At 40.2% G+C, this 14376-nt stretch overlaps 1 protein-coding gene across 1 annotated transcript in view; it reads right to left on the bottom strand.

Moving 5' to 3' along the window:
• Positions 1-14376, bottom strand: part of LOC126354146 (low-density lipoprotein receptor-related protein 4) — a 765275-nt gene that overhangs the window by 24860 nt on the left and 726039 nt on the right. The window contains exon 27 of the mRNA XM_050003556.1: positions 9625-9941. Within this exon, the coding sequence (XP_049859513.1) occupies positions 9625-9941 (317 nt within the window). The remainder of the gene's footprint in view (positions 1-9624; positions 9942-14376) is intronic.

The following is a 14376-nucleotide window of genomic DNA, read 5'->3' as shown; positions in this document are numbered from 1 at the left end:
TGGGCTGCTATATATCCATCATATGTGAAGATTCAGTAGATCCTTTGCAAAGACCATATTATCTTTCATCTTTGGTGCTTGTCAGAAGAAAATTTTCATGTTGAATCTTCCATGCAATTTTGCCATCTTGTCTGAAAGTGCCCCTTATAGGAGCGAATGGCAAGTCTCCTGTCTCTTTCCTCTTCTCCTGCATTTTCTTTGCACTTTAGTGTACCAACTGTCATGGAATATTTTCTTTAGCTGCTTAACTCAGGAGGGAGACTTCAATTTGTCAGAGATAATGCATGCCCTATTGATAAGGTGGTTAGCACTATTTGTCCCTACACTGGGCAGTGGGAGCTCATTGCAAGCAGATACAGGTCATGCAAGTACAGAGTGACAGATTCTTCAAGCCCTTCTCCCTAAACAACAATATAAACTGTGGAAATGGAGGAGGATCCTGAGAAGGATGTAGCTACTGCTTTTATTTCACACAGTGGCGTATTACCTGGGAAATTAGCATGAATTCTCAGGAAATGCAATGTAAAGACTTTCTACCCACTGGCTAAAACACAGGCAGTGGCAAGGATGGCACTGGACTACAGAAGTCTAGTGACTGTCAATTCCCCTGGCAATGTAGCAACACATACATGGTGCAGACAGAGTGTACAGTCAATGTTGCTGCCAAAAACACTAACAGTATACTTAATTACTACAGCCCAACATATAAATGATTGAAGAGCAGTATTGACATTACTCAGAATGGATTACTACAACACAGACATCAAAATGCAGGGATATGTCATTAAAGAACCCATCAGGATTGGATCAGCTGATCAGCTATGACTGTAGCTACATACTTATTATGGCTGTACTTTGTATGATTAGGAAGCGAAAGGAGATACCCTGCAATCTATATCAATATCTATATGACTATTCAGCAATTCACACTCAAGCACCTGGCAGCATCTGCCTCCTTATACATTCTTTTTAGTAGCTGAGGACATTTCATCTATCTCATACATCCCATGTAGAAGATGAAACAGTTCTGTCATAATTGGTTCTTCAAAGGACATTTAATAATTTTGAGGCCACATCTTCTACTTTAGGTGCCTTGTTTCAAACTATGTCTTTCAATGTTCTGTCAAATTATTCACTCCCCATCTCATTAATATCCACAACCACTACCCTTTCCATAATAATGTCTTACATTTTTTCCCACTTAAAACTGATTAGCCAGAACAATATGACCATCTACCTAATAACTGGTATGTCTACCTTTAGCATGAATAACAATGGTAACACATCATGGCATGGAAACAATGAGGCCTTTGTAGGTTCATGAGGGAGTTGACACCACATCTGCACACACAAGTCACCTAATTCCTGTACATTCTGGGGAGGGGGCCAAAGAACTCTGATGACATGTTTGATCACATCTCAGATGCGTTTGGTCATGTTAAGATCTGGCTAGTTGAGGGTCAACACATCAATTGTAACTTGCCACTGTGTTCCTTGAACCACTCCATCACATTCCTGGCCTTGTGACATGGTGCATTACCTTGTTGAAAAACGCCACTGCTAACAGATAACATGATTGTCATGAAGGGGGATACATGATCCGCAACCAGTGTACTACACTCCTTTGCCATCGTGGTGCCTTGTAAAAGTTCCACTGGAACTACAGATGCCCAAGTGAATATTCCCCGGAGCATAATGGAGCCGCCGCCAGCTTGTCTCCATCCCACAGTACAGGTGTCAAGGAGCTGTTCCCCTTGAAGATGACGGATTCACGCACTCCCACCAGCATAATGAAGAAGGTATTAAGATTCATTAGGCAAGGCAATTCTCTGCCACTGTGTCAACATCCAGTGCTGGTGGTCACATGCCCATTTCAGTCATAGATGCTGATGTCGTGGCATTAAAATGGCACATGTACGGGTCGTCAACTGTGGAGACCCAGTGTTTGGAGTGTACAGTGCACTGTATGTTTGGACACACTTTTACTCTGCCCATCATTAAAGTCTGATGTTAGTTCCACCACCTGTCTTGTTTTACTAGTCTTCCCAGCCTACAACATCCAACATCTGTAATGAGGGGTGGCCGTCCAACTCTCAACATCTGGATGTGTGTTCACCATGTGTTGAAGACACTCGCTACAACACTCCTTGAACACCCTACAAGTTGAGCAGATTCTGAAATGCTTGTGCTGAGCCTGTGGGCCATCACAACCTGCCCTCAGTCAAGCTCAGACAGATCACCCACCTTCCCCATTCTACACACGGACGGCACACTCACTGATACCAAAAGCACAATGCTTGTGTCTGACTAGCAGTCATTCCTCGCTAGGTGATACTGTTATTGCCTGGACAGGTTTATATTGATAGTAGGTTATTTGTCACAATGTTCTGGCTGATCAGTGTACATAGTTCTTCTACACATTTTTTCCACCTTTCAGCATTCCATTATTTGTTTAATACTGCCTTGCCATCTCAGCTCTTGATGTTTCAACTGCTGTTTCCCTTTTCTCCAAAGATTCCTTTCATTTTCTAATGTATGGCATTTATTTTTCCCATAGCCATGCAATCTTCTACAGGACTGCATTTCTCCTCTATTTATTCCTGCTTTGTCATTATAATCTTTCAGGTTTTGTCTACATCTACACCTATTACTCTGTGAAGAACTGAAGTACATGGCTGAGAGTACTTTCCATTGTATCACATTTTAGTTTCTCACATTCCATTTGTATATAGTATGCAGAATGAATGACTGCTAAAATGCCTCAGAACACTCTGTAATTATTGTAATCCTGTCTTCACAGGCCCTTCAAGAGTGATACATAGGCTGTAGTACATTACTTGATTCTTCACTCAACACTGTTTCTTGAAACTTTAATGGCTTTCATGGGATAGCTGGCATCTATCTTTGAGCTCTTGCAATTCAGGATATTCAGCGTTTCCATGACATTTCCCCAAGGGTCAAATGAATATGTCACTATTCGTGCCATCCTTCTTTGCGTATGTTATTAACGTCAGTTTTTTTTTTTTTTTTTTTTTTTTTTTTTTTTTTTTTTTTTTTTTTTTTTGGACAAGTATTTTGTAGACCAACAGCATGTCCGCAGTATTTTACAAATGAACTGAAATTTGCCTCCTGCTTCACCTACGGTTGAGCCTATGTAATCCTCTCACCTACTTCATTTGGTGGATTTGCATATTTTCTTCTTACATAAATGAAATTTAATATATTATTGGTGCATCCTGACCAATTTTGCCACAGATGCAACTTATTCCAGTGATATCACCAGTGGGTTGACAGAGGGCGCATTTTCCACGATGAAAAAAGACTCTTAAGCAGTGCACTGGATGCAAGGCAGTAATGGACAGAGCAGGAGGTTGTCAAGTGGGCCACAAGGCAGTGTGGAAGGCTCTGGTGCCAGCAATAGCTCTATGTGTGGCAGTCACAAGAGATTTGTGTGGACAACAGGAATAAGTGAACACCACAGATTGGATTAGACACCTTGTTTAGATGAAATGCAATGTGCAGACATCCTGTGGGCTCTGAGGCATTTGGTAGCAAAGTTGGACAGCTGTTTCTATGGCAAGATGGAACTTTGAACTTTAGGAGACTGTGTTGGAATTGGAGCTCATTGGGCATGTTAGATAGTGCCTGCATTGCAGTCAAAGGATTCTGAATTTCCTTGTGGGAATTTCAAGGCTTTAACTTCTGTGTTAATCTCACCTAACGCTCTTTTCAAGTGGCTGCCAAATATTTCTTCATTAGAAGTTGAAATCACAAAAGAAGCTATTTGGGAGGATTGACATATTTTGCCACCAAGTGTGACATTTGTGAAACAACCATTTTGGATTGCTGTGTTTTGTTGATTGTACACAATACAACTGCTAATTAGGTTCATGTCTTGAAGTGTATGTTATTTGAATTAACTAATTTCAGTTCCGTGTTTGCTGCAGAAGCCTGATAATACTTTGTGCTCTAGGTTTCCTGTGCTACCATGGGGTCATTTTGCAGTTGCAAGCAGCCTGCAGAGGCTTTGTCCATTCTTGGACAACCAACAGGAAGATGGTGCATATTCTGGCTCTGGTAGTGCAATGTTAAACTGAGCTGAACACCATGGTATAGTGGTACATGAATTTTCTGAGCTTAAGTTTTCGAGGGTATTTTACTGCTTATTTCTAACTTAGTGTCATTGCAACCAATTGCCAACAATCAGTTGTCATTTGTTGATAGCATTTTGTTCTTAGATTGGAAGTTACATAATTTTTTTATCTCCTGCAATGTACCACAAAGATGGTGGTTAAAGCTGACCTTACACAGTTACCTATTGGTATTTGTAAACAATAAAAATTTCTGGTGAATACTTTAAAACTGCCTTTAATAACTTCAAATTGCAGGGAAGAGCTCATCACAATTTTCTTTACTGTTATATTGTTGTATATTGTTTGATGTAAAAGGAATTGAACAAAACTGTTCTCTTTTAAAACATTACTGTAGGTTAATAGTCCCCACTTAATTACGTAATTCTGTTTTACATTAATGTTATTTCTACTGGAACTTGGTCCTGCATGTTCTGGTTTTTAAAGAATAATACATTTACTGATTAATGGAGTTGAAATTTTATTAGTGTATATCTTTCGAGTACCAAGGATAACGGCTTTTACTGTAACAAAGGTTGCGTGAATAAGATTAAGATCTGGAGTGAGTGTTAATCAGGTTTCCACTGGAGGAACCCTGTTTCCTAGCCAACTTGCTCAATTGATGTAAAATCTTAATAGAGAGTGGTACAATTGTGTTTATCCAAATATTTCTAGTGAGCCTTCTCCTTCTGCTTGGTTTTCACATTACTGCCTTCAGTATTTCAACTCTCAGTGCCATCTATTTATCTTCTATTGTATTTCTTTCACTTCTTTCATTTACAGTGGCTAATGCTCCCTTTCATTCTGGCAGTACCCTCTGGCTGTTCCAAGTCAACCAGGTCTTATCTCCATAATTTCCACCCTTTCTGGAATTTCTTCAGTGTTATTCTACACTTCATACAGCTCCAAATATTTGAAACCTTCTGGTATTTCTGTGTATCTTCCAGGTATGCAACCTTCTTTCATGAATATATCTTAAACTAAATGTTAGTAATGATTAATTTGTACTCTGTGAAAATTCCATAAGGCAGCATCTCTTCTAATTTCTTTCCTGGCAGTCCATGCACTGTTATCACTTTTTCTTCTCTTACTTTTTCTCCTATTTAATTCCAATCCCTGATCACAATTAAATTAAATAATTTCTTTTATCTTATCTCTCATCATCAGGAAAGACAGTAACCAAAGATTCTTATATTAGTGTGGTTGATTGTCACTTTGTCATCCTTCTTAAATACTGGCACGATGTTGTTTTCTTTCCAAATCTTGTTTAGAACTCTATATAGCCTTGTTTTCTTGAGCTCTCTAGATGATGCTTTGATCATTTTTACAAGGAATTCATCTGATCCTGCAGACCTGTTGCTTTTCATTTTAGATACCACATATGTAGTTTTGTGAATGAAAACATGGTGCAAGTAGGTTGCATTCATTTTATCATCTATGCAATTGGCCAATTTCAATCTTTTCTCATTTTCAAGCAGGTATCTTAAGCCTTGAGCTTTATTTTACATTATAATATATTGCTGGTATATGTGGACAGGAAGACATCTTACTTCCATGTGTGTGTGTGTGGCATAAAAACATTACACTATTATACATGGATAAATCTATTACAGACATATCCACATACAATAGTGTACTGTTTTCATGCCTCATATGCACAGAAATAGGATGTTTTCCTGCAGAAATAGGATGTTTTCCTGTCCACATTTAACAGCAATATACACTCCTGGAAATGGAAAAAAGAACACATTGACACCGGTGTGTCAGACCCACCATACTTGCTCCGGACACTGCGAGAGAGCTGTACAAGCAATGATCACACGCTCGGCACAGCGGACACACCAGGAACCGCGGTGTTGGCCGTCGAATGGCGCTAGCTGCGCAGCATTTGTGCACCGCCGCCGTCAGTGTCAGCCAGTTTGCCGTGGCATACGGAGCTCCATCGCAGTCTTTAACACTGGTAGCATGCCGCGACAGTGTGGACGTGAACCGTATGTGCAGTTGACGGACTTTGAGTGAGGGCGTATAGTGGGCATGTTGGAGGCCGGGTGGACGTATCGCCGAATTGCTCAACATGTGGGGCGTGTGGTCTCCACAGTACATCGATGTTGTCGCCAGTGGTCGGCGGAAGGTGCACGTGCCCGTCGACCTGGGACCGGACCGCAGCAACGCACGGATGCACGCCAAGACCGTAGGATCCTGTGCAGTGCCGTAGGGGACCGCACCGCCACTTCCCAGCAAATTAGGGACACTGTTGCTCCTGGGGTATCGGCGAGGACCATTCGCAACCGTCTCCATGAAGCTGGGCTACGGTCCCGCACACCGTTAGGCCGTCTTCCGCTCACACCCCAACATCGTGCAGCCCGCCTCCAGTGGTGTCGCGACAGGCGTGAATGGAGGGACGAATGGAGACATGTCGTCTTCAGCGATGAGAGTCGCTTCTGCCTTGGTGCCAATGATGGTCGTATGTGTGTTTGGTGCCATGCAGGTAAGCGCCACAATCAGGATTGCATACGACTGACGCACACAGAGCCAACACACGTCATCATGGTGTGGGGAGCGATCTCCTACACTGGCCGTACACCTCTGGTGATCGTCGAGGGGACACTGAATAGTGCACGGTACATCCAAACCGTCATCGAATCCATCGTTCGACCATTCCTAGACCGGCAAGGGAACTTGCTGTTCCAACAGGACAATGCACGTCCGCATGTATCCCGTGCCACCCAACGTGCTCTAAAAGGTGTAAGTCAGCTACCCTGGCCAGCAAGATCTCCAGATCTGTCCCCCATTGAGCATGTTTGGGACTGGATGAAGCGTCGTCTCATGCGGTCTGCACGTCCAGCACGAACGCTGGTCCAACTGAGGCGCCAGGTGGAAATGGCATGGCAAGCCGTTCCACAGGACTACATCCAGCATCTCTACGATCGTCTCCATGGGAGAATAGCAGCCTGCATTGCTGCGAAAGGTGGATATACACTGTACTAGTGCCGACATTGTGCATGCTCTGTTGCCTGTGTCTATGTGCCTGTGGTTCTGTCAGTGTGATCATGTGATGTATCTGACCCCAGGAATGTGTCAATAAAGTTTCCCCTTCCTGGGACAATGAATTCACGGTGTTCTTATTTCAATTTCCAGGAGTGTATTATAATGTAAAATGAAGCTGGAAGCTTAAGATAGGTGCTTGAAAATGACCAAAGGTTGGAATTGGCCAATTGCATAGATAATAAAAAGAATACAACGAACCTGGACCATGTTCTCACTCTCAAAACATTTTGAGGCTGTGGACCCCCACAAAAATAAAATTTTAAAAAACTTATTGTAGTTCATTGTATTTGTGGTGTTGTGAGCTGATGAACAAATTATCATGTCTATTAAAGTTATATAAAGTACCTAAATACCTTAAAAACTCCCAAAATAATCAATTAATGACAATAGAAAGTAAAAGGATAGATAAAAGATCTGCTCACCAAGTGGCAGCAGAAGAACACACAAACAAAAGAGCTGAAGAGGAAGGAAGAGGAGTGAAGGAAAAGGGGGAGGCTTACCGGATAGAAAACTATCCAGTAAGTCTCCTCTGATGCGGAGATCTGGGTGACTTTCCTGAACTGCATCCCTTTCACTAATCCTATACAATCCTTTTCCTTCACCCCTCTTCCTTCCTCTTCAAGGAAAGTCTTTCCTTCTCATCCTGTCCAGTAAGTCTCTCCTTACCTGGTGCTCTGGGTGACTTTTCTGGACTGTACCCTTTTTCCTAAACCTCTCCAGTCCTTCTCCTTCACCCTTCTTCCCTCCCCTTCAACTCTTCTGCCATAAGAAGGAGTCACTGGCTCCAAAAGCTTGTGAAAGTTAAACCCCAGTGTGTGTGTGTCCTCCTGTTGCCTCTTGGTGAATTGATTTTTTATCTGTCAATTTACATTATAAAAAAAACTCCTGTAATATTTGAGTCTTCTCACTCATTTCCTGCTACAGCCAACATGGCATGTAATTTTTCTGCCAATCAACTGACAGCTAGTCACGTAGTAAGTTTTAGGTCCTGTTTTTTGCTTGAGGCAGGGCTTTTCTTGCACAGTTCTGATTCCTGATGGTGTTTTTAATATTCACATTTCATCACACTCTTTCTGTAGGTTTTCATAATTGCCTTTGTTGTCCATATTCTGTATCTCCTATACCCACATCAACCTTGTTCAGAGCACCCCATTCTTTACCTAATAACTGTAGTTCTTCTCATGGCAACATCCTGCTGACACCTTCCTCAAGTTTTTGTTCAAGCTTTGCTCTGCAAGTTGTACAGTTATTATTTTGAGATGCTTTTCTACAAATTTTGGGAGACCCTTTATGCACAAAATTTGCTGCTAACAGTTTATGGCCTGTACGTAAGTCTTTGCTTAGAGTAGTTTTGATGTCAGTCACAATCATACAAACAATTTAATTTGTCACTCTGCAATCTGTTGCAGTACCAGTTTTCCAAACTCTGTTATAAGTTGTTATTTCATGGGAATTGCCTTTTTCAAACCAATGTTGTCAAACTTCAGGACATTTCTCATTCACAGATCTAGTATACATTCTCCCTCGGCATGGCTACCTCCTAACACATGAGGGTTCACAGGGTGTTTATGTCCTGTTCACTGTCAGGCAACCTGTGTATTAAAATCATCCATTACAATTAGATTTTCACACTCCAAATGTGCTTCAAAATTTTTGATGAAGTCAGCCCTTTCTTCTTTTGAGGATCCTAAGTGTAGTGGATGGACTTCATACACATTTCTTGTCCTTCAACTACACACACAATATGGCTATGGTAGTCTTTTGCACTACACTCAAACTGATGTGTGCATCTGTGTAAAGCCCCACTCCATTCTTAGTATCTGCTTCATTTCTAGGCCAGTAAAACTTGTAATAAAACTTGAGGTTCCTTTTCCCAGTTTTCTTCCACTTGTTTCACCTAACCCTAGGAGCAGGAATTTCCTCCTTTCCACCTCCTATAGTACAGTTATTTGTTTTTGGTATTTCCTGTTGCATAGTCATGAAGAAATGTAGGATATGAATTACAAAGTAGTAGTGGACAATGAATGAAACAGCAAAAAATGAGGGATATAAACTGCAATGAATGAATGAAACTGGGAGCTAAATTTGGCCCTTATTACTTTAGGTCTGGCAAATTTTGTCACACCTATAAAAAAAACTGATTAAACCAACTATCTGGTTCATTTCTGTACTACATTTATCACTGTTTACCTCTCTGTTTGCAGAATTTCCACCCAACTGACAATAAACTATTTATTTCACCAGTTTGAGTTTAAATGGTAGCCTTCTTAATTTCAAAAGAAAAAAAAGAGTGATATAGTACATAATTGCTGAAAATTAATTGCTGAATAGTGAACAGAATTTCGTTTTGAACATTTTATTTGAAATTTAGCACAGTGAAACAACAAATTTTATCAAGAAATACAATAAAAACCATTCCACACTATATGGAAATGTCAATTCCTACCTGATTACATCCAGATGGACATCAGTGTAATAAATCTTCTTATGCTTCCAATGGAAGTCCACAGCAATGGCATTGTGCACATCTGGTATTGGCAGTGTAACATCCCACAGCTCTGGTGTATCAAGTGAGACTCTTGCCAAGGTACTTCGTGTGGCAAACAGGAGGTATGTGGAAGGAGGTGAGTTACATGTGTGATGATCTTCATTGAGAAGGATGCCAGTTGGACAAGCACAAGAATATCCTCCAGGCCTTCGTAAGCACAAATGTGAGCAGCCACCATTGGCACGACCACAGGCATTCTCCTCCACATTGTCAACCTGCAGTTGGTGGGGCAGGGCAGAGACAGAGAGACAAAAGGCTGCTTTCATACAAAATATTAACACTGAGCAGAAGCAGAAAGCAGCGACATGCAGGATAGGCCTCTTCCCAGCTGATATAAAATTTCTTATGTATCAAAATACTTAATATTGTCATATGCAATGCACTATCTGAAGACATTAAAAAGTAACATAATTAAAAGATATAAGCATAAATTGAAATGAAATTTAAGCACATATTTTTTAAAAAAATACTACCAAACATAAAAGAATGTTTCATTGACTACAGATGTGTGTGTACTAATACTATAATCTTATTCTGAATAACAATATCTTCCTTTACATTAATATTGGTTATGACCAAAAAATAAGAATATTTTTTAAAAAATAAGCGTATCTAAAAGTTCTTGTATTATAATAGCTGGACTGTTGACCTAGTGCGTGCCTTCTAGAGGTTTCAAACATTTACAAATATTTGAGAAAGTATGAGCAAAATGAAAAGTATTCATAAAAATCATTTGTGAAAAGTTATTATCTCTCTGTTTTTTTTTTTTTTTTTTTTTGCAGTGTATTGATTTTAACAGCTGAAGATTATTAAGATAATTTTATTAAAATAACAGTAGGTCATTTTTAACCACATTAGAAGTCAAAAATATCTCTTCCTTAATGGGGAAAAAAAAATTTTCAACCTGGTAAAGGGTACTCATTTGTTCAACTGACCAACTCTTATCAAACATTTACTTCATACAAGTTGTTTCAGATGGAATAGTGAGCATTTTAGGGAGTGGTCATATACATTAATTCAAACAAAACATTCCATATAAAATCTGTCCAGTTTTTATTGGGTACAGTGATAAGTTATCATTTCACATGTTGGAACACCAACTGCTATGGGTTTATTTATCAGTTGTTATTTTTGGTTTGAGGTTCAAGTTATGAACTGATGCTTCAGTTTATATAACTGAATTTTTCAACTGTAATTGTAATTGTGGTTTGTTAGCAAGTTCTACTGTATCATTCAAGCACACCTAACATATTTACAATTGCTGAATATGCTGATATAGTATTAGGGTATGCGTTTTTTAACGGAAATGGTGCAGCTGCATGTAGAGAAAATGGTAGATTATTTCCTGTTTTCACTATGCTGTATGAGACTGGTGAAGAGCCCCGCAGTCATATTTAGTCTGAATATGTAAATGAACAGAGTATAGAAGAAGTAGAAGATATTATTCCATTGGCAGAACATAGTCAAACAAGAACACTCAGAATTCTTATGCATATGATTGTTCTATGCACAATAATATGGGGGACTTTACATGTACATGGGCTTTACCCTCATCTGCAGCAGATTCAATCCCTTCACAAAGGAGATGAAGGTATATGGCCAGAAATTTGTTGTTGGCTAATTGCAAATTGCTGAGTTATGCCATTAATACTGTTCACTGATGAAGCTACTTTCATTCATGATTATATCAATAACACTTGAAATTCACATTGGTGGTTCAACAAAAACCCATACAACTTTGTGAAGAGACATTTTGAAAATGCTTCTCTGTAAATGATTGGTACAATATGCCACATAATAAGCTGATTGGACTTGTTGTGTCACTGCATCACCTTACAGGGTCCTGCTATAAACATTTTCACAAAACAAGCTTCCATAATTCCAGGAAGCAGTTTCTTTGGCTACAAGAATATGTTTTTCCAATATGAAGGGGGAAAACATTCTAACACTCAGTTGACACTTTGTCTAAAGCTAACATCCAGATGGCGCATCAGCAGAAATGGTCCTGTTTTTTGGCAACTAGAAAGGCAAAGTCTACAAATAAAAGGAGAAACAAGAGATAAACTGATTGTACATTATAAATTGTGCTGCCCTAAAAGAACAATGAGATGACCTCAGAAATTTTATGTGGTGTTATCATGAAAATTCAAAAGTGCATCAAAGTCAGAGGTAGAATTTAGGGAAATCAACATTGAACTTAACTACTTGCCTCTGTTTAACAACTTCTGTGGCTATTTGTTTGAATAGCATTCCAACAGCTGTACCTATGCAATCAATAAAAATTGTAGACATGTTGTATGGAATGATGCATTATAGTTAACCAATGATAACACCTCCTAATATGTTCACTTTACCTCCTGAAACACCCAGTATATTACAATTTCTAGCAACTATCAAAAAGCAATATCTAATTAATGATTTAAGAAAATGGGAAATGCCTTATTTTCTTAAAGTGATATGCCTGAATCATGCCTCATATTGGTAAACAACACATTACAGCAATGTAATCAAGGAGTATAGGCAACACCTACCATGTGGCTGGGAGATGTACCCTGACAGTAAACGAATCTCACCGAAAATCAATGGCATCATAAAATGGAAGTGAAAGATCCTTCAATGATGTCATTTAAGTATGGTGGTGTGGAGAATTAGAAACAAAATTTAATGACATATACATTTCACATGGAGGGGAAATTGTGTTGTGGTGAGGATTTTCGAAGCTGAAAGCTAAGTCACATGTGCAATTCATCAGTTTTGTCATGGGTCTTACACCTGCAGATATGAAGTCTTCTTTCTTAGCATAGGGAAAGTTCTCAATGTTTTTATTTTCTTTTAATTTATTTGGTCTATGGTTTCTAATACTTATAGCAGACTGATGTGTGCTGCATACACACTTAACACAAAATAGTATTCACACTAGCTTTTAAGCTCTTGCTCTTTTACTAGCAATAGGACACACATTCACATACAATACCACACAGACAACAAAACACACAGTCCCACAGCTGTGTTGAGACAGTATTGCCTGGGCAGAAGAGAAGTGGGGAGAGGGTAAGGAAGGATCCATGAAGGAGGGAGGCGGTAGTGAGATAGTCTGAATCAGGTCTTTTGCCGGACTAAAGGAGTTCAGAAAGTAAGGCACACAGGAGATACAGAGAGAGGGATAGAGGTGGAGTGGGGTGGGGGAGGAAAAGGAGAGGAAGGTGGAGATGAACAGAAAAACAGGGAGGGGAAAGAAAAAGGGAGAGGTGTGGTAAAGGAGGGAAAGGGGGGCAGAGAGGGTGGGACACAGGGAGAGACAGTGAGAGTGAGAGAGAGAGAGGGGGGGGGGGAAAGAGGGAGGGAGGGAGGGAGGGAGAGAGAGAGAGAGAGAGAGAGAGAGAGAGAGAGAGAGAGAGAATGCCCACAAAGTGTTGGGAGCAAGGAGGTTAGGGGAGGCACTACATGATATGGGCAGGGAAAGACTGGTCTGGACTGAAGGAAGAGTGAGAAACTTCAGGTATGGCAGTGTGAAATAAGTTAGCAGATGTTTAGGCTAGGAGGATTACTAGAGTGTAGGAAATTCTGGAGAGACAAAGCCCACCTTCATAGTTTAGAGAAACTTGTGGTTGAAGGGAGTATCAAAATTGCCTACTTTACAAAGCAGCTGTTGAATTTATTTATGTTGTAGAGTGTAGCATGATCAGCAACTGGATGATTCAGTTTGCCCTTTGCCACTGTTTGGAGGTGGCCATTCATATGACGGACAGTATAACATGGCTGCTTTCACATACGGTCCTATCTTTTAATGGGTAGGAAATGTTGTGACTGGACCTCAGTAGGAGGTGGTGAGTGGTTGTATAGGACAGGTCTTGTCCTTGGATTGACCTACTGGGTCAGGTTTGTGGGCAGGACTGGAATAGGGATGGACAATATTCTGTAGGTTGGGTTGGCACTAGAATACTACTTGGGTAATCTGCATAAGATTTTGGGTAGGATATCCCTCAACTCAGGGCATGACATGAGGTAGTCAAAGCCATGGTGAAGGCTGTGGTTCAGCTTTTTAACGCCAAGGTGATACTGGGTGATCAGAGCAGTAATGGTCAGTGGCATGTTAACAGGTTCCTGGTGTCAGAGGAGGAGATGACATGGAGATCTGTTTATGGATGAGTTCTTTATACTGTCTGTCAATATATTCTCTGGCACAGTTATCAATGTAATTTGACAGTTTCTGCTTTCCACTGCAGATGTGTCATCCACAGATGGTGAGGTTGACTTTTTTACGTGGAACAGGTGACAGCTGTAGGTGCACTTGATACAAACAGGTGTACATATGGAGCCATCTAAGAGGTGGAGATCGACACCAAGGAAGGTAGCTCATTGAGCTGAGAAGGACCAGGTGAAGCAGTTTTGAGTAGATGGTGAGATTATGGAGAAAAGAGCAAAGATTGTCCTTCCTAAGAGTTGGGATTGAAAAATTGCCATCAATGAATATGAACCAGACAGGGGTGTTAGATGTTGACTGAATAGGAAGGATTCTTCCAGATGACTCATAAATAATTTGGTATATGATGGTGTCATGTGAGTACTCATCGCAGTACCACAGATGTGTTTACAGATTTGCCCATTAAAAGCAAAACAAAAGTGAGTTAGGATGTGCTTGGTTATGAG

This window comes from Schistocerca gregaria, chromosome 3 (assembly GCF_023897955.1).
Source record: "Schistocerca gregaria isolate iqSchGreg1 chromosome 3, iqSchGreg1.2, whole genome shotgun sequence".
Classification (NCBI taxonomy): domain Eukaryota; kingdom Metazoa; phylum Arthropoda; class Insecta; order Orthoptera; family Acrididae; genus Schistocerca; species Schistocerca gregaria.
The sequence above is the reverse complement of the archived record's forward strand: the minus strand, read 5'-3'. Positions and strand labels throughout refer to the sequence as shown.